At 42.4% G+C, this 20,742-nt stretch overlaps 1 protein-coding gene across 1 annotated transcript in view; it reads left to right on the top strand.

The window, feature by feature from the left end:
* The first annotated feature begins 1,351 nt into the window (after positions 1 to 1,351).
* SAXO1 (stabilizer of axonemal microtubules 1) overlaps positions 1,352 to 20,742 on the top strand; it is a 32,804-nt gene continuing 13,413 nt past the window's right edge. Inside the window, exons 1-2 of the mRNA XM_028107301.2 lie at positions 1,352 to 1,389; positions 17,242 to 17,444. Of these exons, the coding sequence (XP_027963102.2) occupies positions 1,367 to 1,389; positions 17,242 to 17,444 (226 nt within the window). The 5' untranslated portion in view covers positions 1,352 to 1,366. The remainder of the gene's footprint in view (positions 1,390 to 17,241; positions 17,445 to 20,742) is intronic.

Genomic DNA, 20,742 nt, shown 5'->3' with positions numbered 1-20,742 from the left:
TTCCTTGATAGAAGGAAGTGGGAACTCACGAACATGCAGGTTTGTAGATGTGCTGGCGCCTGAAGACAAGGGGTGCCCCAGCTGGGTTAGAAGAATTGTATGCGGGCATATGAATAACTGACATACTGTTTAGGTTTTGAAAGCTCCAACAGCTCTGTTTTGTCCAGCAATAAGTAGAATCATAAGATTCATTTATTACCATGCGTGTAAAATGGGAAAACTCACCATAAATTATAACTTCAAATTCTTTTTTAAAAATTTTTTTCCTTTTTTCTTTTTCTTTCAAATTATTTTCTATCATCTATTTGTATAATGAGGCATCACATTTATTTAATAATTTATTAATGTATTTCATCATTTGTTCAGTAATTGTTATTGACAGCCTACTACGTACCTGACAGGATAAGGGGCTCCAGCAGTGAGCATGATAGAAAAGGTCCTGAGCTTGATAGATGAGATGGACCATGAAGAAACTCACCAGCAAACCTGCCAATGACAGCAGTAAGCAATGGGAAAGGCATGCACTGGGATGAGAGATCCTGTGTGCCAGGGCAGGGCTGATGGGTGTATCTTAGGCAGAAGATAACCAGTGGAAGTCTTTCTATGGAGGCAGTAGCTGAGGCGAGACCGGAAACATGAGCCAGACTTTCAATGTGAAACAGGTTCCCATAGTCAGTAGTGTGTAGCGTACTCAGAACTGATGTGGTTTTGCTCTGCGTGATGCCACTTGTATGGAAAGGTGACATTCTGAGTTGACCCAGGAACCAGCCAACTAGGAAAGGCTTAGTGCACAGCCCTGCAGCACACTGTCAGTTCAGGTGTTGAATCCTAACTGCTGAGTGATCTGGAGACCAGCTGGGAGCATCACTCGAAGGGCTCAGGACCCCAGCGATTTACCCACTATGGTACCGGAAGTATTTCGTATTTAAACAGGCAGTATGGCATCTGTAATGGTTGAATATTGGTCATGCTTGTGTGTAATTTTGTGATTTAAAGAATTTTGATGATTAGCCAATTGCAATTATACATCATTAAAAAAATCCTGTCCACGTCATAGTTTAGTAGAGAAAAGGAAAGTTAAGTTCCTGTTTTCAGTGCTGGCAGTCTTGATTTTAAAACCTGGGGTCTCATTTTGAGGAGGTGGCATTGTCAGACTGGATATGTTCTTTCCAAGAAGGTAACAGACCTAACTTCATGTCTTTTTTATAGGCGGCATCACTGTCCACATCTCCCTACCAAGATTTACGATAAAATAGAGAAACCATGTCTTCTCTCCGAATACACCGAGAACTACCCTGTCTATCACTCTTACTTGCCCAGAGAATCCTTTAAGCCCAAGCTGGAGTACCAGAAAGGGTCCATACCCATGGAAGGCCTGACCACATCAAGGTGAGTGCAAGAAGAATAAATATATGAATGCATACGAATAATGTCCAGGGCTAATGTACACAACATGAATATAATGTGCAGTCTTAGTGCATCAATGTACAGAGTCAATGTATAGTATCAAAGTCTTTAATGTTAATATACTGTATCTCGGAAAGGAAATCCTACATTTGTTAGCCTGCTCAGTTTTCCCCAACCTCTTCTTACAGAGAAAGAATTGTTGCAGCCGGTCTAGGGGTGAGGAAGGGTAGAATGATCTACATAGCAAAGGGTTGGAGGTTAAGGAACATATAAAGGGATGACACAGTTGCGGGGGAGGGGGGCTGCTGCTAGAAAGTGAGTTTTGGACTTTGGCACCTAAGCTCCAGGTCAGCTTGGGCCTCGTAGTGATGGTGATAGTGGTGAAAGGAAACTTATGATACAGAGGGAGCCGTCTGGGAATTATGCCGTGGACTTTGAATTGGGATCCCCTTGGATGTTCTTCAAGAATGAACAAAGACTACAGCTGACCCTTAAACAACATGGGTTTGAACTGCATGGGTCCATTTACGTGTGGATTTTGTTTTTTTCAATATATATAGTACTGTTAATATTTTCTCTTATTATTTTCTTCCTAACTTTTTTCTAGCTTATTTTATTGTAAGAATACAATATATATAATACATATCACATATAAAATATATTAAATGACTGTTACTGGTAAGACTTCTAGTTAACAGTAGGCTATTAGGAATTGTTTTGGGGGAGTCAAAAGTTATATGTGGATTTGTGACTGCATTGGAGGTCAGCATCCCTTACCTCTACATTGTTCAAAGGTCAATGGCATTTCCTTTTAAATTGCTCTTGACCTCCAAACACAGATTCTTTAGAGAATCGAGTTTTAGAGACTGAGCCGTTGGCTCAGTGTGGTAGGGTTGCAGAGGTATCTATATTGAGAGGGTGGGGAGACTGATCAATTTCAGGTCTGCTCTGCATGTTGCAAGAATCTGCCACTGACAACTTGGTTAGTGACCTCTGGGTGGTGACCTGTGATTGGTGACCCAGTGGAGTAGAAACATCTGTGAGTGCAGTTGAGCAGTGTCCCAGATTGTATACTTAGAACCCAGATGAGACCTGAGAGAGGGATGCCTTCTCTGCCTCCGACATTTCTCATCCCTATAGGGCGAGATTGCTGGGAGGAGGAGATCACAGAACATGTAAATTAATGCAGCACAGAGCTTGCTCATTACAGAACTCAAGACTTGGTAAATTTTCTTCCTATTGCTCCCCCTTTGCTCATAATTTTGTGCTTTCCTAGTAAAGGTCCCAGATGATTCAGGTGAAGCAGAATGGCTCTAACTCATTCTGCCTCCAGGTTTTCCCCACGATGGGCCTGGATATATCCTCTTTTGAGATTATGACTCGAATCAGATCATCTCTTTTTTTTTTTTTCCCCTTGGTGCCCCCCCGCGCCCCCACCCCGAATCAGATCATCTTTATGCTCGACAGATCTCTAAATGATTTGGTTTAAGCACAATGTTTCTGAGTACTAAAATATATATTTTATGCAACCTTTTTTTCAACCTATGGCTTATAAAACATTATGAGTTTAGGCTTCATTTTACCAAGAAAACAGCACTCTTAGATTCTAAGAGTCTGAAGACCACTAGAGATATGTACCGTTCTAGAGCATTGCTTTTCCTTGTAAGAAACTATGGTCAGTGCTGATGAAGAGTCCTAGGCGTATGTATCAGAGACATGTAATGGGTAGGGAAAGATGAGAGCAGCATTGAGGAATAGCTTGTAAATATCACACTCAGCCTCTAGGTGCTGGTCTTCTCTTCATACCCCACATGCCGGAAATTGAGACAGGACAACTTCAGATGTTGTTATATTAGGGGTAGGTTTTCTGTCCCAGGAAGGATGCTTTGAGGGTTGGATGTTGGAGGTTGCTCTTTATTTGTTGTCCACAAGCTTAGGGGGATGAGGACAAATCCTCTCTCTGCAGCAGGAGCCCTGCCGCATCACCTAGCTCTGAGGTCCCCAGATGGAGCCCCGCATGCCTTCCTTCCTCCTGATGGTGCTTTTCGAAAACAAAAACTTCCCCTCTGACCCATCCTCAGTTATCTTTGTCTCATGTCACTAAGAGCCATAAACCTATCACCCAGAAGTTCCCTCTGTCCCTGCCAGAGCCAGACTGACAATATCATTCATGTCAAAATGTGGCCAAAGTGGAGGGCTGCAGACACTAAAAGAATTTCCAAAACAAGTTGTTCGTGACCATAAGGGCCTTAAAAGAAAAGGTGGCGGGAGCAAGGTTACCCATGGGAAGGAAGAAGAGCAGAAATGCTTCTTTATGTCCTTCCCCAGAGACAGAACCCAGGGGGAAAATGAGCAGAGGGAATCTGTTCCCTCACCTGTACCTCAAGTTTATCATACCTCAGCCCTATGCCTGCCATGCTGGGCACTAGTTTTCATAGACTGAGAATAAAACTATGTCCCTCTCAGGATTAATTTTTTTAAGTGAGCTTTTATTGAGATAAATGAACAAAACCCAAGATTTTACCAACCATATTTCCTGAACTGTTTAAACTTAGCAGAGACTCTGATCAGTGTACTTGTATATATAGCAGACTATTCCGTCTGAAGAAATGTAGAGAAATCATCATCTGAGTGCTCCACCAGAGGCTTCTGGGGGAAGGGATGGGTCACCCCTGTGTCTGCAAACCCCTCTATCTGCATGGATTGTCACTTCTCTGCCCTTAGAATTCTTACTACCTGAACATCCCACCCACTTCTCTATGTAAAGGGACCCAACTTAGTTTCTGAGATTGGACATGGGGCTGCCACCTGCTGGATGAAAAGTCACGTGGCTCAGGGCTTGGCTGAGTTTGGTGATTAAGCCCAGACACAAAAAAACACCTGGTTTCTGGAAAGGTTATCATCCCAGCATGAGGCATGATTACAGCTGCACACAACTCTTACTGACTGTAAATCTTAGGGATTTACAGCAGGTGCCATGAGGGGAATGCTTGTGATTTTTAGCCCTTCTTACTATTATAAGCAGTTTCTTGCAGCCCATGGTGATTTTCTTCCATAGGATCTGCCTTTAGTTCAGATAGACGGGAGATCAGTTTATGAATAAGAGGTTTGCACTTCAAGCCTCATTTCCCCTTAGGCATGTCACCATGTAAAACACTTGGGCCCCATTCTGGGACATTATTTTGTTAGTTAAGGCAGATTTCTAAGGATGGTGGAATGGATAACCTGAGAGGAAAGAAGTAAGTCTTCAAGAGGGTGTTACATCTTTATCCTAAGGGGAGTGGGACCATGGGGAGAGTAAACTGAAGGCGTAGGAGGGAAGATGGAATAGGGTTCTGACTTGATGGGTTTGGCTCAAGGGCAGGGGGTTGCAAGTTGGTAGTGAAAAGAGCTAAAAGGCATTTGGAATCCTCTTCAAATGCTAGGAAAAAAGCAGGAAAATGGGTAGTGGGCCTAAGTCTTTCCCTACTCATTGAATTTCACCCATTTTCTGTTTAAATACATACTTCTCTACCCAGAGCTATACCCTTGGGGATATACCTACTCCCCTGCCCTGTAGATTGGTCCCAAGAATTAAGAAGAAATGCAGAAAGACGTCTCAGCATTAGACTTGCCTGGGCAATTTCGGAGCCTTTGATGTTGTGTGTCTTTGATTAAATTTGGGAAGATCTTGACCATTATTTCTTCAAGTACTTTTTCTGTCTCTGAGACTCTGTTCATTTCTTTCTGTCAGTCCTTTTTTTCTGTTTTTCAAATCGATAGTTTCTATTCATCTGTCCTCAAGTTCACAGAGTCTCTCTTCCAGCTCTATTTTGATATTAAGCCCATCTAGTGACTGTCTTATTTCAGATACTATATATTTCAGTTTTAGAAGTTACCTTTGATTATTTTTAGATGATTTCTATTTCTCTTATGAATATCCTACGTTTTAATTTATTATGACCTTATTTTGCTTTTTATAACTTAGCATAGTTAGAATAGCTGCTTTAAAAATCTTTGCTAATTGTAATATCTGGGTCTGCTTGAAGTTGATCTTCAGGATTATCTTTTTTTTTTCTTGAGAATGGGTCACGTTTTTCTGTATGTATGTCTGTGATTTTAGATTGATCCTGTACATTGTTAAAGTTACGTTGTAAAGACTCTGGATATTTTTTTACATTCCTCCGAAGAGTTTATTAATATTACTGTTTTTTAAGGCAGATAGGAGGTAATTTGATTTGATTCAAAACGTAAACTCTCTGTCTTGAGTGGCAGCTCCAATCTAGTTCAGGTTTTTGTTTTTGTTTTTGTTTTTGTTTTTTTTTTGAGAGAGAGCATGTGAGCAGGGAGGAACAGGAGGAGAATCTTCTTTTTTTAAAAATTTTATTATGTTATGTTAATCACCATACATTACATCATTAGTTTTTGATGTAGTGTTCCATGATTCATTGTTTGCGTATATCACCCAGTGCTCCACGCAGAACGTGCCCTCTTTAATACCCATCACCAGGCTAACCCATCCCCCCACCCCCTCCCCTCTAGAACCCTCAGTTTGTTTCTCAGAGTCCATAGTCTCTCATGGTTCCTCTCCCCCTCCGATTTCCCCCCCTTCATTTTTCCCTTCCTGTTATCTTTTTTTTTTTAACATATATTATTTGTTTCAGAGGTACAGGACTGTGATTCAACAGTCTTACACAATTCACAGCACTCACCATAGCACATACCCTCCCCAATGTCCATCACCCAGCCACCCCATCCCTCCCACACCCACCACTCCAGCAACCCTCAGTTTGTTTCTTGAGATTAAGAATTCCTCATATCAGTGAGATCATGATACATGTCTTTCTCTGATTGACTTATTTTGCTCAGCATAATACCCTCCAGTTCCATCCACGTCGTTGCATATGGCAAGATTTCATTCCTTTCGATGGCTGCATAATATTCCATTGTAGATATATACCACCTCTTTTTATCCATTCACCTGTCGATGGACATCTTGGCTCTTTCCACAGTTTGGCTATTGTGGACATTGCTGATGTAAACATCAGGGTGCACGTACCCCTTCGGATCCCTACATTTGTATCTTTGGGGTAAATACCCAGTGGTGCAATTGCTGGATCGTATGGTAGCTCTATTTTCAACTTATTGAGGAACCTCCATCCTGTTTTCTAGAGTGCCTGCACCAGCTTGCATTCCCACCAGCAGTGTAGGAGGGTTCCCCTTTCTCCGCATCCCTCCAACATCTGTCGTTTCCTGACTTGTTAATTTTACCCATTCTGACTGGTGTGAGGTGATATCTCATTGAGGTTTTGATTTGGATTTCCCTGATGCCGAGTGATGTTGAGCACTTTTTCATGTGTCTGTTGGCCATTTGGATGTCTTCTTTGGAAAAATTTCTATTCATGTCTTCTGCCCATTTCTTGATTGGATCATTTGTTCTTTGGGTGTTGAGTTTGATATGTTCTTCTTTATAGATTTTGGATACTAGGCCTTTATCTGATAGGTCATTTGCAAATATCTTCTCCCATTCTGTCGGTTGTCTTTTGGTTTTGTTGACTGTTTCCTTTGCTGTGCAAAAGCTTTTTATCTTGATGAGCTCCCAATAGTTGATTTTTGCCCTTGCTTCCCTTGCCTTTGGCGATGTTTCTAGGAAGAAGTTGCTGCGGCTGAGGTCGAAGAGGTTGCTGCCTGTGTTCTCCTTTAGGATTTTGATGGACTCCTGTCTCACATTTAGGTCTTTCAACCATTTGGAGTCTCTCTTTATGTGTGGTGTAAGGAAATGGTCCAGTTTCATTCTGCATGTGGCTGTCCAATTTTCCCAACACCATTTGTTGAAGAGACTGTCTTTTTTCCACTGGACATTCTTTCCTGCTTTGTTGAAGATTAGTTGACCATAGAGTTGAGGGTCCATTTCTAGGCTCTCTATTCTGTTCCATGGATCTATGTGTCTGTTTTTGTGCCAGTACCATACTGTCTTGATGATGACAGCTTTGTAATAGAGCTGGAAGTCTGGAATTGTGATGACGCCAGCTTTGCTTTTCTTTTCTTTTTTTTTTTTTTTTTTTTACGAACGAGGCAATTTATTGACCCAGCATTTGCTCTAATGCTTCTTGTTGGCAGCTGCAGCTTTGCTTTTCTTTTTCAACATTCCTCTGGCTATTCGGGGTCTTTTCTGGTTCCATACAAATTTTAGGATTATTTGTTCCATTTCTTTGAAAAAAATTGAAAAAAATGTGTAGATTGCTCTAGATAGCATTGATATCTTCACAATATTTTTTCTTCTAATCCATGAGCATGGAATGTTTTTCCATTTCTTTGTGTCTTCCTCAATTTCTTTCATGAGTATTTTATAGTTTTCTGAGTACAGATTCTTTGCCTCTTTGGTTAGATTTATTCCTAGGTTGCTTATGGTTTTGGGTGTAATTTAAATGGGTTCGACTCCTTAATTTCTCTCTCTTCTGTCTTGTTGGTGTTTAGGAATGCCACTGATTTCTGTGCATTGATTTTATATCCTGCCACTTTACTGAATTCCTGTCTGAGTTCTAGCAGTTTGGGAGTGGAGTCTTTTGGGTTTTCCACGTAAAGTATCCTATCATCTGCAAAGAGTGAGAGTTTGACTTCTTCTTTGCTGATTCAGATGCCTTTTATTTCTTTTTGTTGTCTGATTGCTGTGGCTAGGACTTCTAATACTATGTTGAATAGCATTTGTGAGAGTAGACATCCCTGCCATGTTCCTGACCTTAGGGGGAAAGCTCTCAGTTTTTCCCCAGTGAGAATGATATTTGCTGTGGGTTTTTCATAAGTGGCTTTTATGATATTGAGGTATGTATGCTCTATTCCTATACTCTGAAGGGTTTTGATCAAGAAAGGATGCTGTACTTTGTCAAATGCTTTTTCTGCATCTATTGATTGGATCATATGGTTGTTGTTCTTTCTTTTATTAATGTATTGTATCACATTGATTGCTTTGTGGATGTTGAACCAACCTTGCACCCCAGGGATAAATCCCACTTGGTCGTGATGAATAATCCTTTTAATGTACTGTTGGATCTTATTGGCTAGTATTTTGGTGAGAATTTTTGCATCCGTGTTCTTCAGGGATATTGGTTTGTAATTCTCCTTTTTGATGGGGTCTTTGTCTGGTTTGGGGAGCGAGGTAATGGTGGCCTCATAAAAGGAGTTTGGAAGTTTTCCTTCCATTTCCATTTTTGTAACAGTTTCAGAAGAATAGGTATTAATTCTTCTTGAAATGTTTGGTAGAATTCCCCTGGGAAGCCATCGGGCCCTGGGCTTTTGTTTGTTGGGAGATTTTTGATGACTGCTTCAATTTCCTTAGTGGTTATCGGTCTGTTCAGGTTTTCTATTTCTTCCTGGTTCAGTTTTGGTGGTTGATACATCTCTAGGAGTGCATCCATTTCTTCCAGATTATCTAATTTGCTGGCATAGAGATGCTCATAATATGTTTGTATAATTGTTTGTATTTCTTTGGTGTTGGTTGTGATCGCTCCTCTTTCATTCCTGATTTTGTTGATTTGGGTCATTTCTCTATTCTTTTTGAGAAGTCTGGCCAGGGTTTTATCAGTCTTGTTAATTCTTTCAAAGAACCAGCTCCTAGTTTTGTTGATCTGTTCTACTGTTCTTTTGGTTTCGATTTCATTGATTTCTGCTCTGATCTTTACTATGTCTCTTCTCTTGCTGGGTTTAGGCTTTATTTGCTATTCTTTCTCCAGCTCCTTTAGGTGTAGGGTTAGGTTGTATATTTGAGACCTTTCTTGTTTCTTGAGAAAGGCTTGTATTGCTCTGTACTTTCCTCTTAGGACTGCCTTTGCTGCATCCCAAAGGTTTTGAACAGTTGTGTTTCCATTTTTATTGGTTTCCAAGAATTTTTTAAATTCTTCTTTAATATCCTGGTTGACCCATTCATTCTTTAGTGGGCTGCTCTTTGGCCTCCATGTATTTGAGTTCTTTCTGACTTTCCTCTTGTGATTGAGTTCTGGTTTCAAAGCACTGTGGTCTGAAAATATGCAGGGAATAATCCCAATCTTTTGGTACCTGTTGAGACCTGATTGGTGACCTCGGATGTGATCTACTGGAGAATGTTCCATGGACACTCGAGAAGAATGTGTATTCCGTTGCTTTGGGATGGAATGTTCTGAATATGTCCGTGTAGTTCATTTGGTCCAGTGTGTCATTTAAAGTCTTTATTTCCTCTTTGATCTTTTGTTTAGATGATCTGTCGATTTCAGTGAGGGGGGTGTTAAAGTCCCCCACTATTATTGTATTGTTGTCAATGTGTTTCTTTGCTTTTGTTATTAATTGCCTTATATAATTGGCTGCTCCCACGTTAGGGGCATAGATATTTACAATTGTTGGATCTTCTTGTTGGCTAGACCCTTTAAATATGATAGTGTCCTTCCTCATCTCTTATTATAGTCTTTGTTTTAAAATCTAATTTGTCTGATATAAAGATTGCCACCCCAGCTTTCTTTTGGTGTCCATTAGCATGGTAAATGGTTTTCCACCCCCTCACTTTCAATCTGGAGTGTCTTTGGGTCTAAAATGAGTCTCTTGTAGACAGCATATCGATGGGTCTTGTTTTTTAATCCAATCTGATAGCCTGGGTCTTTTGATTGGGGCGTTTAGCCCATTTACATTCAGAGTAGCTATTGAAAGATATGAATTTAGTGCCATTGTATTGCCTGTAAGGTGACTGTTACTCTATATTGTCTGTGTTCCTCTCTGGTCTATGCTGTTTTTAGGCTCTCTCTTTGCTTAGAGAACCCCTTTCAATATTTCTTGTAGGGCTGGTTTCATGTTTGCGAATTCCTTTAGTTTTTGTGTGTCCTGGAAGCTTTTTATCTCTCCTTCTATTTTCAATGACAGCCTAGCTGGATATAGTATTCTTGGCTGCATATTTTTCTCATTTAGTGCTCTGCATATATCATGCCCATCCTTTCTGGCCTGCCAGGTCTCTGTGGATAGGTCTGTTGCCAATCTGATATTTCTACCATTGTAGGTTACAGATCTCTTGTCCTGAGCTGCTTTCAGGATTTTCTCTTTGTCTCTGAGCCTCGTAGTTTTACTATTAGATGTCGGGGTGTTGACCAATTTTTAATGATTTTGAGAGGGTTTCTCTGTGCCTGCTGGATTTTGATGCCTGTTTCCCTCCCCAAATTAGGGACGTTCTCTGCTATCTATAATTTGCTCCAATATACCTTCTGCCCCCCTCTTTCTTCTTCTTCTGGGATCCCAATTATTCTAATATTGTTTCATCTTATGGTATCACTTATCTCTCGAATTCTGCCCTCATGATCCAGTAGTTGTTTATCTCTCTTTTTCTCAGCGTCTTTATTTTCCATCATTTGGTCTTCTAAATCACTAATTCTCTCTTCTTCATCATTTGTTCTAGCAGTTAGAGCCTCCATTTTTTATTGCACCTCATTAATAGCCTTTTTGATTTTGACTTGGTTAGATTTTAGTTCTTTTATTTCTCCAGGAATGGTTTCTCTAATATCTTCCATGCTTTTTTCAAGCCCAGCTGGTATCTTTAAAATCATCGTTCTGAACTCTAATTTTGACATCTTACTAATGTCTGTATTGATTAGGTCCCTGGCAATCGGTACTCCTCTTGTTCTTTTTTCTGAGGTGATTCTTTCCATCTTGTCATTTTGTCCAGAGGAGAACAGATGAATGAGAGAAGAAAATGGTAACAGGGTAAAAATGACCCCAGAAAAATATACACTAAACAAATCAGAAGAGACCTGAAACTGGGGGAAAAGAAAGGGAAAGAAAGAAGAAAGAAAGAGAAAAAGATGAAAAGAAAAACCCAGAATATGATCAAATATGATCAGGCTGTTGCATAGATCAATGCCACACAGTAGATTTTGGGCATATTTTGGTCTGTTAGAAGAAAGTGCCTCCCAAAAATTAAAAGGAAGAAAAACATATATATGTTCAAAAATAAGGGTTAATATGATGAAGGGATGGAATATGATTGCAAAGATGAAAATTATAAAAGATTTTATAAAAGGTATTGATAAGATAAGAAGTTGGTTGAAAAAAAGAAGAGGATTTAAAAAAAAAAAAGAATGTGATCAGGCAGGCGACTAGAACAAAGCCATACACTAGAGATTTAGGGTATATTTTGATCTGTTAGAAGAAACTGTATCCCAAAATTTTAAAGAGAGAACAACTTATATATATATATATATAATATATATATACCAAAAATAAGGTTAACTACTATGAAGGGATAGAATATGACTCTAAAAATGAAAAAAAAGATTTTTTAAAAAAGGGATTGATAAGATGTTGGTTGAAAAAGGGAAAAAGAAAAATTCAAAAAAAAGAAAAAAGAAAAAAAAGAATTAAAGAATTAAAAAATTTAGCTTTGAAAGACTAAACAATCATGGTAAAAAAGCCATGAATTCTATGTGCAGTATTCCCCTAGCGCTGGAGTTCTCCCATTCTCACTGATCGGTAAACTTGGTCTTGGCCTGCTGGCTGTTCTTGCTGATCTTCTGGGGCAGGGGCCTGTTGCCATGGTTCCCAAATGTCTTTGCCGGAGGCGGAATTGCCCCGCCCTTGTCAGTCCGGGCTAAGTAATCTGCTCGGGTTTGCTCTCCGGAGCTTTTGTTCCCTTCAAGCTCTCGGTACAGCTTTGGAGGATGAGAGTGAAAATGGTGGCCTCCCAATCTCCACCCGGAGGAGCTGAGAACTCGGGGCCCACTCCTCAGTGCGCCCCCAGAGAAAAGCGGTCAATCACTTCCATCCCCTGGGTCTCTGGCCGCACTCCGTGCTCACCCGGCCTGTGACCGAGCATTTCTATCTCTGGCACCTGACCCCGTGTGGAGTCTCCAAACCCAGCAGATCCCTGCGGTGTGCTCCCGCGCCGCTCCTCCTGGGGGAGGAAGGGGAGTCTCCCCGCATCTGCCGCTTGTTGGATCCCTGCTGGAGGAGCAGTGGCCCAACTATGCCGAGTAGTGGGAGAGTCTTAAGCAGGCGGGGCTCGATCTCTTGATCCTGAGATCATGACCTGAGTTGAAATCAAGAGTCGGACACTTAACTGACTGAGCCACCCAGGTGCCCCATCAGTTCAGTTCTTTATCTTTAGTGTGGTTGCTTGTGAAGTCAGCGGGAGACCTGGGTCCAGCTTATGTACAGAAGCCAGAGCTTCCTGTCTTGGGTTTTCTCCTTTCCAGGATTTCTTCCTTACTTTCCAGCACCTTTGGTTGCCTCAGACTTGGTTCTCTGGTTCTTCAGTCAAATATGGGAGGGTTTCTGTTTACTTATGGCTTCTTGGCTTGGTGCAGACTGGAGCCTGCCTTCAGACTGGAAGCTTTGGGAAAAACAAAGATCTCACCACAAAATGGAAACTTACACAGAGACTCATGCAGTACCATTCCCTTCTTCTACATATTCGTTTTGCTCCAGAATATGCCTATCTTGGTTGCTCTTTAGTGCTCACAGCTAGTTCTTCATATTTTTGTGCAGAGCTTATGTGAAGTGGTGACAGATATTAGCTTCAGCTCTCGTGGGCATTGAGGAGATGAGAGAGTAGGGCAGGAGACAGATACTTTGTAGCTTGAATCCTGGAGGCAGGTCCTTAGAATCCTGTCTGTCATAGCAATAGACAAGGAGGGCTCAGTGTGTCCTTATCAGGATCAGGGGCATGAATCAAGCCCTGTGAATCTGCCTCAAGATCTATCTCAGTGTGCGGGGCTGGGCTCCCAGCCTGCCTGTGATGACATGATGGTTTTCTTAGAGGTTGCCTTTTAACCCTGGGAAATGTTAGAATTATGTGTGGAAGGCGTGAAATCAAATCAACTGACAAAGAGCCAAACCCTGTAGTGGATATTGAGAGAGAGGACATATCATGAGGAGGAGAATCACAGAAATCAAGGGGAGAGTGTTCAAAAGATGAGTCAGAGTATGGATGCTTACAGGTTGTTCAGGAGGATAACAGTCTGAAGAGCAACGACTGGATTTGGAAACCCAATGGGACTTGGGGGTCCTGGGTTAGAGTGAAGGGTTAGCAGAACCAGATTGGATGGGGGGAGTGTGAGTGGGAGGCAAGGGAGGCAAGTCTCTGTGTAGTCAATGCTTCCCGGAAGAGAGAGGGGAGGGGAGTGGACGCCAGTGAGGGTTGTGTCACTTTATTTTTTCCTTTAAAGTTGGGAAAAACGGAAGAATGTTTACTGAGAGAAAGGAGCCGGTAGGAGAAAAAGGTTAACGCACATACTAGTATATGGACTGGTTCCTGAGAAACCGGGGATTTACGATAAGGGTCACGAGATTGGCTTTGGGCAAGAGGAGCAACTCTTTTTTTTTTTTTTTTTTTTAAGATTTTATTTATTTATTTGAGAGAGAGAGAATGAGAGATAGAGAGCACGAGAGGGAAGAGGGTCAGAGGGAGAAGCAGACTCCCTGCTGAGCAGGGAGCCCGATGTGGGACTCGATCCAGGGACTCCAGGATCATGACCTGAGCCGTAGGCAGTCGCTTAACCAACTGAGCCACCCAGGCACCCGAGGAGCAACTCTTTTTAAAATGGGTTCCATGTATAATGAAGTACAGTATGGTGACTAATATAACATAATAAAAAAATGAAAAAAATGGGTTCCATTTAATTAATTGGACACACTAACAAGTACTGAAATTTTTTGGGAAAAACATCAATAGGTTAAAAAAAAAGTATTATGTGGTTTCTTTATCACAATGAAAATCTCCATTTCCCACTTCCAGGCTCAGGACCCTTGTTGGCCCTTAAGGTATTTCTTCCTTTGTCAGACTCTGGTCAAACATCTTTCTTTAGCTTTGCCTAACGATTGGAAGTCAAGTTGTTATGACTTTCCCAGCAGGGCCACTTTAACCTTTGCTTAACTTGGAGTTTAACTCTTGGCCTTCCATACTCTATAATTTTTTATGGCTATGCACCTAAAAAAGATTTAACATCTTTGACCAATTTTTTTCTTGGTTCATAGTCACAAGGGGCACAGGCACTTGGTAGGGAATGTAACACAGGAAGAAAGGTATGTGTTCTTAAAAAAAACCAAAAACTAAATTTGAGCAATTTCTGGGAAGAAGAAAATACTTTTCTCTTACATGACCTTAAAAGCTGTTAGATTATGTGAGATTGGGGACATGTAGTTATGTTGTGGTTAATGGTAAATTTCAGTGAATGTCCTCAGCATAAAAACATAATGAGGAAACACATATATTCTGACCTAATTCACTTTTTTTAATTTAAATTCAATTAGCCATCATATAGTAAATCATTAGTTTCAGATGTAGTGTTCAATTATTCATCAGTTGCATATAACCCCCAGTCTTGATCAAATTCACTCTTCAGCCACAGTAAATACTTTTGGGTGGGGTATAAGTGAATTACACTTTAAACTTAAAACTTTGCCACTTTTCAGAAGTAGATCACTCCCCCACCCCCAACTCCTGCAAAGATCCTTTGCTTAGTTATAGCTGATCAGTAAATACAACCCTAGGTGTACTTTCGCAAAGGAACTTGAATTTTGTACCAGAGAAGGAGATTCAGCTAACATTTTCATTCCCTAAATACAGTGAGCAAGGATTTTGCTGTATCAGTTTTTGTGTTTGAGTAACTGACTTCAGGATAGCTCATGAGCTGGTGAGTTTGCTTGGCATTTATCTGTTCTTTTCCTGTGGAAACAGCAGGAAATAAAGGCATTAAGCATGTTTTCATTGTCATTGAGCTTGGCAGCCCTTGAAGGAAGGTTCTGACAGCCTCTCTGAGGGAGGAGTTGGTTCCCTAACTAAAATAATGGCAGAAGAGGATGTCTCTGTGCGAAGGGTCCCAAAACATGGTGGGCCTGTGACTGGAAATCACTCCTGGCTGCTTTGGGGTTGGGAGTGCTCCATGGGGCAGCTTGGACATTCAGCTCTGTTCTTTGCTTGCCCTAGATATCTCTTGCCACTCCTTCTTGCAAGTGAAGAGGGCTGACCCCTTGGGTTGCCATCAACGAACTTGGGTTTATGTGGGGATGTGTGGTCTCAGGCTGTTACACCTCTTTTTGGAGTGAGGAGAGTTCACCTCCCCTTTGGAAGCACACTTTCTGACAAAGGCCATTTTGCAGCTCTGCAGCCTAGGGCTGCCACTTCTCATTCCCTGCTGCAGTTGGCTAAGTATTAAACAGACACCAGCATGAGGTACTTGTACACTAAAAAGAGTAGAAATATGGAACTGACCCTTGGCTTCTTGTTTAGCCTCTTCCCTCCATAAGCCCCATTTTATACAGAGTCAGCTTCCAGATGCATCAGGTCACTCTGCTTCCTCTTACTATTTGCCAACATGGGGCCCTTGGGAAGGGAGCCCAGGCTGAAGACTCTATAACTGCTGCTGAGAGATATTTTTAAATCTACACAGAGGGAGGTACTGGGAGTTCAACTGAAGCATCTCCCATTTCCCCCTTAGAGCCCTAGAGAGACCAATTCTCCTGCTTCCTACCTCCCTCCTCCCATCCCACCAAGCACTTTCAGGTCCTAGCTTGGGTTTATTCACAATCGTGTATAATTCATGCAAGACAGGTTACAGTGGAGCGTGTTACCTTTGTTATTCAAGCATGGCTCAGTAATGCTGCTCCAGATTTTGGCCGGGAAGTAGGTTTTATTGGTGTTTGGGCCTGATGTTTTCCTGTCCGGAAACCTCCCCCTTCCCTTGGCAAGGTTGTTTTGGCAAGCACCGTCAGGGAAAATCTCCCTTCCACTTGTCCAGTTGGATAAATGGGTTCCAAGCAAAAACAGGCTGTTGTGTAAATCAGAAACCCTTGGGGGGAAATGTTTGCTTAAAAGAGTTTGCATTGAGTAGTGGGGAGTCAAGACTGCCCTGGCAGACAGTGCGAGCCCAAGCTGAGCCCTGGTTTTGCCAGGATCATTCCTGGTGATGGTGCACTTAGCATCTTGGCATCTCTGGAGCTGTAGGATGTTCTGGGAAGGGAGTGCTTCCTATCTAGTTGAAGACCATCATGCTTTTTCTGACCTTTTGGTTTCATACTCCCTGAAATAATGGAAACCCTGATGCCAGAGAGCTGAGAAATGAAAGACTCTGCGACTCCATTTATTGTGCTTTTCTGCCCTCTAGGTTTTCTCTAGGGTCAAGTAGAGGAAGGAGCTCAGTATCTGCAGGAGAAGCTACTGAGAGCACGGAAGAGGAGGTGGTGGGTGGTACCTGAAAAATAAAAGTTAGCTCACCAGTCAAGTGACTGGAGGGAGAGAAGGTGGAAAGGGCAGGCACAGAAGCGAGACCTTCTGAGTGGTTCAGTGTGGTTGGAGTGGAGCGTGGGCCAGGGGTGGAGGTGGGATTTGAGGCTGGGGAGGAAGGCAGAGGCAGGTCCGGGAAAGCTTGTATGCCATGCTAGAAAGTCTGGTTTTATCTGGGAGAGTTTTCAGGTGGGGAGTGAAATGATCCCATTTTGTGACCTCATTTCAGAGAGTTTACTCTGGCCACACTATGGGGATTGACGTAGAAGTGGGAAATGCAGCAGGATGTCCAGGTGGTAAATTGTCCCATGAGCCAAGTGAGAAATGGTCCGGGTCTGAACCAAGGGGGAAAGACAAACCAATGAGATGGGGGCGGGGGCTGCCCTTGGTAAGTGATTATCTGAAGCCGTGATGGGGTGGGTCCACGCAGGCCTCTGGGGGTCTGACTTGGGTGAGAGAGAGGGGAATGGTGGTGCCTTTTGGAAAAATGGGCAACAGAGGTTGGAAGAGCAGTTGGGGGGGAGAGTAGAAGATGACTTCACAGCAAACATTTGTAGAATTGGGTTTAATGGAAACCCTTAGGAGACTTCTCCTGGGTCAATGGTGTATGCTTATTTTCCTCTCAGGAGAGATTTTGGGCCCCACAAAGTGTTACCAGTGAAGCTCTATCAGCCCGACCAGTTCGTCCCAAGTGAAGAGAACATGGATCTGCTCACAACGTATAAACAAGATTATAACCCCTACTCTGTCTGTCGAATGGACCCCATCAAGCCTCGGGACAGTAAATACCCATGTGGTGACAAGATGGAGTGTCTGCCTACTTACAAAGGTGGGAGAGTGCTTGAGGGGCAGGTTGGGGAAGGATAGGCTGAGCCTGTATGTCGGCCAAGAAATGGGTTTTGCATGTACACCCTCGGAGTGCAGGGGTCGGGGGTACTACATCCTGCGGGCCAAATCTGGTCTGCAGCCTATTATTGTAGGGCTGGAGAGCTAAGAATGGTTTTTAAATTTTCAAATGATTAAAAAAATCAGACTATTATTTTAGGAAATGTGAAAATTACTTGATGTTCAAACTTTGGCATTCATAAGTACATTTTGTTGGAGCATGGCCACACTCATTTGTTTGCACACTATCCAAACTACTTTGGCTGCTTCGGTGCTAGAGCAGTGAATCCAAGTGGTTGTGATGGAGACTCTATGGCCTGGAAGGCCCAAGACATTTAATATCTGGTCTTTTATAGAAAAGATGTGCCAACCCTTGCCTTAACTTGCTGTTAGAATTTTACATTGGGGAAGTGTTTCAGGTTTAAGTCAAGTTTAAGTTAGTTTCCATTGCTGATTGAGTAATTGATTCATTCATCCATTTAAAAAATTATGGAAACCTAATGTACATACAGAAAAACGTACAAATCTTAATTATACAGGCCAATGAATTTTGAGTGAACACATTCCTGTAAACAGTGCTCTGATCAAGAAATAGGACATTGATCCCATCTAGGATAGAACCATTATGCTGACTTTTAACACCATACATTAGTTTTACTAGTTTTGTACTTCATATAAAAGGGATTGATTCATTCTTTTTAAAAAAGATTTATTTATGTATTTATTTGAGAGAGGGGCATGGGGAGGGGCAGAGGGAGAGAATCTCAAGAGACTCCATGCTGTATGGGGAATCTGACATAGAGCTCCATCTCACAACCCACGAGATCATGGCCTGAGCCGAAACCAAGAATGAGATGCTTAACCAACTGAGCCACCCAGGCGCCCTGGTTCATTCTTTATTGAGCATCTGTTACATCCCAGGCATGGTACTAGGAGCTGTGAAGGAAGCATAATGATCTGCAGTGACTTAATAGTCCTGTGGGAGGGATGGGATATGGGGTGCTGGGACAGTGAAAGCAGCGTGGCGGTCAGTCTGTGGGGCACAAACCATGGGGTTGGAGGCCAGTTTGTAATCTCTAACTCTTCTGCTTCTGTTGCACATGGGCACATGGTTGCCCTAGGAATATATGTTCAACTGTTCGTGTCACATGTTTGTGGATCCCTAAATGTGCTAATAGTTGCTTTTATTTAGTCAGGCCAGACGTTTAGGCAAGTGGAGGTAGGGAGGCTTGCGGGAATGTAGGAATCCTCCCGAAGCCCTTCTAGGGGCTCTAAATCTATCATTCCAAAGACAACACACATGGCCGAGCTTCTCTGCTTCTTCTAAGACCCTGGACCCTTGTCATTTTGCCACCTCATCTTTAGTATCTTTCTCTTCCATAGTCACCTTCTGCCAGGCTGCATTTTGGACACTGTCATACCCTGAAATGGCTACTCCTTTATGCACCCCAATATCCAGTGCTCCCAGCTTGCTCTCTTAACTATTTCCACCAAGACAGTTTTTGGCCTCATTGGGATCCCTTGTCCACTGGGGCCTTAACCTTCCATCTCCACATCAATCCCTCCTGTGTCTGTGCCCCATGTAGCCTATTCTCTGGTATATCATGGCAGCCCATCTTTTATTCCCTCTCTCTTCTGTCCTTTTGTGCTACCTGCCAGCAAAACCCAAATCCTGCCTTCTCCATGTCTACACCTGAGTGTATACCTGAGCATGTCTCCAGTCTTGTCTGCTTTTATCCATTTTCCACAGAAAGGAACCAGGGAGATCTTTTAAAAATGGCAGTGTGATCTGACCCCTTCTCTGTTTAAACTCCTCAAATACTGTGGTTCTTAGGATAAAATCCCAAATCTTTACCATCTCCTCAGGTACCTTGCAGATTCTGGTGCCTCCTCCTGGTGCCCCTCTGCTCTGGCCACAAGACCTTTCAGTTCCTTTCCTGCATTTCTTTTCTGTCTCAGGGCATGTTGCACATGCTGCTGCTACTTTATAGAGCCCTCCACCCTTCCTTTGTCTAGCACTCCTCCTTCAATGAGCAGCAGAAATATCACACCCTTTGAAGCCTTTCTAGACCTTCCCCTATACCAGACTATATACATCCTATTAGATGCCCTAAGAGTGCCTTGTAATCCTGTTTTGTAATTCAATGGGTAATTTTTTTTTTTTTTTTTTTTTTTTTTTTTGCTTAACATTTGTCTCCTCGGCCAGGCTATAATCTCTAAGATGGCAGGGATCTGTCTTTTTCTTTGCCAGCCATAAGGCAGGCACTGTAGTAGATGCTTTACAAAGGAGTCATTACAACCAGGTGCATTCTGGCCTCTACAGGACTCCTTCATCTGCCTTTCCATCTAGTGTTTACAGAAGGCAAGAAAAGGGGTGCCATGGACCCTAAAAAGGTAGGAAGGAGGCACAAAAGTAGAGGGAGCCCTTATCGCTGATGGGAGAAGGAGCAGGGACTCTGGTAGGGTATGTCCAGCTACAAACTCTCCTTTCCTTCACATGCTCCTTATGGTCCCCTTGATTTATGAATCTTCGTGGAGTTAGAGGCTCTTCAGTACAACTGCCTGCTCAGCTCAATTCCCCCTTCCCACTTTGCCCTAGATACAGAGAGAGGTCTGGGAGTGAGAAATGGTTTATTTGTTGCATTACTTCCCTATGAGATAGTGGCTTACAAAAGTGGGCCTTGATAGCCCAACATATGTATTCCCATCATTTAGCACAGGGGATGGCACAACAAAGGTATGTTTAGAGAGGAAATAAATGAGTAGTCTGGACCATTGTTTACAAGGCTCCAGGTGACACAGTTTGACATTAGATTTATGCAAACCCCCACCCAGCCTATTATTCTGTGGGTCCTGGCTAAAAGCAGGAGTGAAGCTCAGGGAAGACCCAGGACATTTACTCTCCCCTTGGGTCGGTCCTGCAAAACCTCATGCATTGTGTGAGGGGACCACACCCTTGCCTTATCACTTGGTGTATCACCTTTCCATGACTTGTCTGTCTCTTGTGGACATTTGCTTCCTTAGGAAGGCCTTTCCATAGCAACCTTCATGGTTTTATGGACATACATTGATTCTCCTCCCAAAGGAGAAGAAAAACCAAAGTCCAAGGTCATTAAATGTGTGTATTTCAACAGGTGCCAGCTGTGTCTCTATGTTCCTCTTACTGTAGTTCTACAGGAAAAATATGCAAACTTTTTTCTTCTATTATGGTCAGCACCTTTAGTGGGGTCCAGAAAACCATT

Source organism: Eumetopias jubatus, unplaced genomic scaffold (assembly GCF_037043125.1).
Source record: "Eumetopias jubatus isolate StellerSeaLion01/CBP00866 unplaced genomic scaffold, mEumJub1_p1.0 scaffold_15, whole genome shotgun sequence".
In the NCBI taxonomy this organism is placed as follows: domain Eukaryota; kingdom Metazoa; phylum Chordata; class Mammalia; order Carnivora; family Otariidae; genus Eumetopias; species Eumetopias jubatus.
The sequence above is the reverse complement of the archived record's forward strand: the minus strand, read 5'-3'. Positions and strand labels throughout refer to the sequence as shown.